A 2,500-nucleotide genomic window follows, 5' to 3' on the forward strand; every position below is an offset into this window, starting at 1 on the left:
ATTTATTATAAATAAATAAATAAATTTATTTAATTTATTATTTATTTATATCTACAGTAGTACCAAAGACAATATCCCATAAAGGAGAGGATACACCATAACCTTTATTATGTTGTATATAATGATGATGTATATGATTAGCACGTATTTTTTGTAAATATACAAAAAAAATACAGGAAAAAAAAAATATATTTTTTTTTTCTTTATTAATTTTTTTATTATTATTATTTATATTATTATTATTATTAATATAATTATTTATATTATTTATTTGTTTATTATGATGAATATAATAGTGTAATAAATCATACACTAAATAACCCATTAATCCTCCTGGCCATGCTGCCCATACAAACCAAGAAGGAAATAAAATAATAAAAAATAAATATACAGGGCAAGATAATATTAATAATAAGGCAGGAGGCATAACTAACCTGCAGCAGCAGCAGCAGCAGCAGCAGCAGCAGCAGCAGCAAGAGGAGGAGGAGGAGGAGCAGCAGCAGCAGCAAGAGGAGCAGCAGCAGCAGCACACACAGAAAAATAAAATATATTTATTATTATAAAAGTTCAGGTGTATAGGCAGCTCTATATACACCTCCTACTGCTGCTGCTGCTGCTATTGCTGCTGCTGCTGCTGCTGCTGTTGCTGTTGCTGCTGTTGCTGCTGCTGTTGCTGCTGTTGCTGCTGCTGTTGCTGCTGTTGTGCTACTATCTATGCTGCCATCTGTACAAAAGGAACCCTCAGAGTCTTCATCTGTAGTGCTGTCCTTTGCTGCTGCTGCTGCTGCTGCTGCTGCTGTTGCTGTTGCTGTTGTTGCTGTTGTTGCTGTTGCTGTTGTTGCTGCTGTTGCTGCAGCAGCAGCAGCAGGACAATCAGCAGATTTTACCTCCTTAGGCTGCGTATACACCCCGTGCTGCCGACGTCTAAGGCCGCATGCAGCAGAAGAATCACAGACACGCTCAGTTGCTGCTGGTCTTTCTGTTGCTGTTGCTGCTGCTGTTGCTGCAGCTGCTGCAGCAGCAGCAGCAGCAGCAGCAGCAACAGTGTCTGCTGCAGACATTGACGAAGAAGACGAGTTAACTACCTAAAAAGATAAACAAAAATACAAGCAGCAAATATAAGAAGACATAAGACTCTGTTAGGCAGCAGCAGCAGCAGCTGCTGCTGCTGCAGAAGCAGCAGCTGCGGCGGCAGCGGGAGCAGCTGCTGGAGCAGCAGCAGCTGGAGCAGCAGCAGCTGGAGCAGCAGCAACAGCAGCAGCAGCTGCTGCAGAGACGACAGGTATTAGTACTAGCTGCGTCTCTGTAGGCAGCACAATCTCTTGCTGCTAATTGAGGTGTACGTACACCGTAATAAAGAGAAATAATATAATATTAATTAAATAGCAGCAGCAGCAACAGCAGCAACAGCAGCAGCAGCAGCAGCAAGTAGCAACAGCAGCATATGTAGCCGGCGACAGCAGCACAACTACTCACTCTATATACAGGTGGTGCTGCTGATGCTGCTGCTGCTGCAGCAAAAGAGAAGAAAAAAAATTTATTTTTTATTTTTTTAATGGGATAAATAATAAGTAAATAAAAAAACAAAAATAAACAAAGAGACAAAAGGTTTAGTCAATAACAGCAGCAGCAGCAGCAGCAAGCAGCAGCAGCAGCAGCAACAGTACGCGCCGCTACTGCTGCGGCTGCACGATGACACAGTAGCAGCAGCAGCAGCAGCAGCAGCAACAGCAGCAGCAGCAGCAGCAGCAATCTTCGATCATGGCAACTAGTTCAGCAGACAAATAAATAAAAAAATACTTCAATTGTTAACATTTGCTGCAGCTAGAAGCAGCAACAGCAGCAGCAGCAGCAGGAGCAGCAGCAGCAGCTAGACACCAGCAGCAGCAGCATTTATTCTCTTTTGTTTGTTTATACATGAAAAATTTATATTTAATTATAAATTAATTCTTTTTTTATTATTTAGCTGCCTATACACCCGAGATTTGCATACAAATGCTGCTGCTGCTGCTGCTGCAGAGCAGCAGCAGCAGGAGCGGCTGTTGATGCTGCTGCTGCTCACAGGGTCACTCCCATCCCCCCTCCCCTTGCTGCAGCAGCACACCGGCTACTGCAGCAGCAGCAGCAGCAGCAGCAGCAAAATAAATTAAAATTATATTTAAATTAATAATAAATAATAAAGAAAATATATTTATATTTAATCAAACAGCAGCAGCAGTAGTGGCAGCAGTAACAGCAGCAGCAGCAGCAGCAGCAACAGCACGGATAGCAGCAAACCACCGGCGACACTCAACATTATTTTATTAATTTTATTAGTAATAATAAATAAATAAACAAATAAAATAAATAAATAAATAAAATAAATAAATAATTTATTTATTTATTTATTCATTTATTTACTTTATATTCCCTAGGGGACACAAAAGAAACGAAGGAAAGGAAGAAGACTCTTTATATCCATTGCTGCTGCTGCTGCCGCCGCTATTGTTGTTGCTGCTGC

General features: G+C 41.0%; 1 protein-coding gene across 1 annotated transcript; it reads right to left on the reverse strand.

The window, feature by feature from the left end:
* Window positions 1–557: 557 nt before the first annotated feature.
* Window positions 558–1,061, reverse strand: EMWEY_00034140 (hypothetical protein; the record flags this gene model as incomplete). The annotated part of the gene is made up of 1 exon (XM_013478508.1): window positions 558–1,061. One exon carries the CDS (start codon window positions 1,059–1,061, stop codon window positions 558–560), a length of 504 nt encoding a protein of 167 aa, XP_013333962.1.
* Window positions 1,062–2,500: the final 1,439 nt, after the last annotated feature.

Source organism: Eimeria maxima, genomic scaffold, assembly GCF_000499605.1.
Source record: "Eimeria maxima Weybridge genomic scaffold, Emw_scaff464, whole genome shotgun sequence".
In the NCBI taxonomy this organism is placed as follows: domain Eukaryota; phylum Apicomplexa; class Conoidasida; order Eucoccidiorida; family Eimeriidae; genus Eimeria; species Eimeria maxima.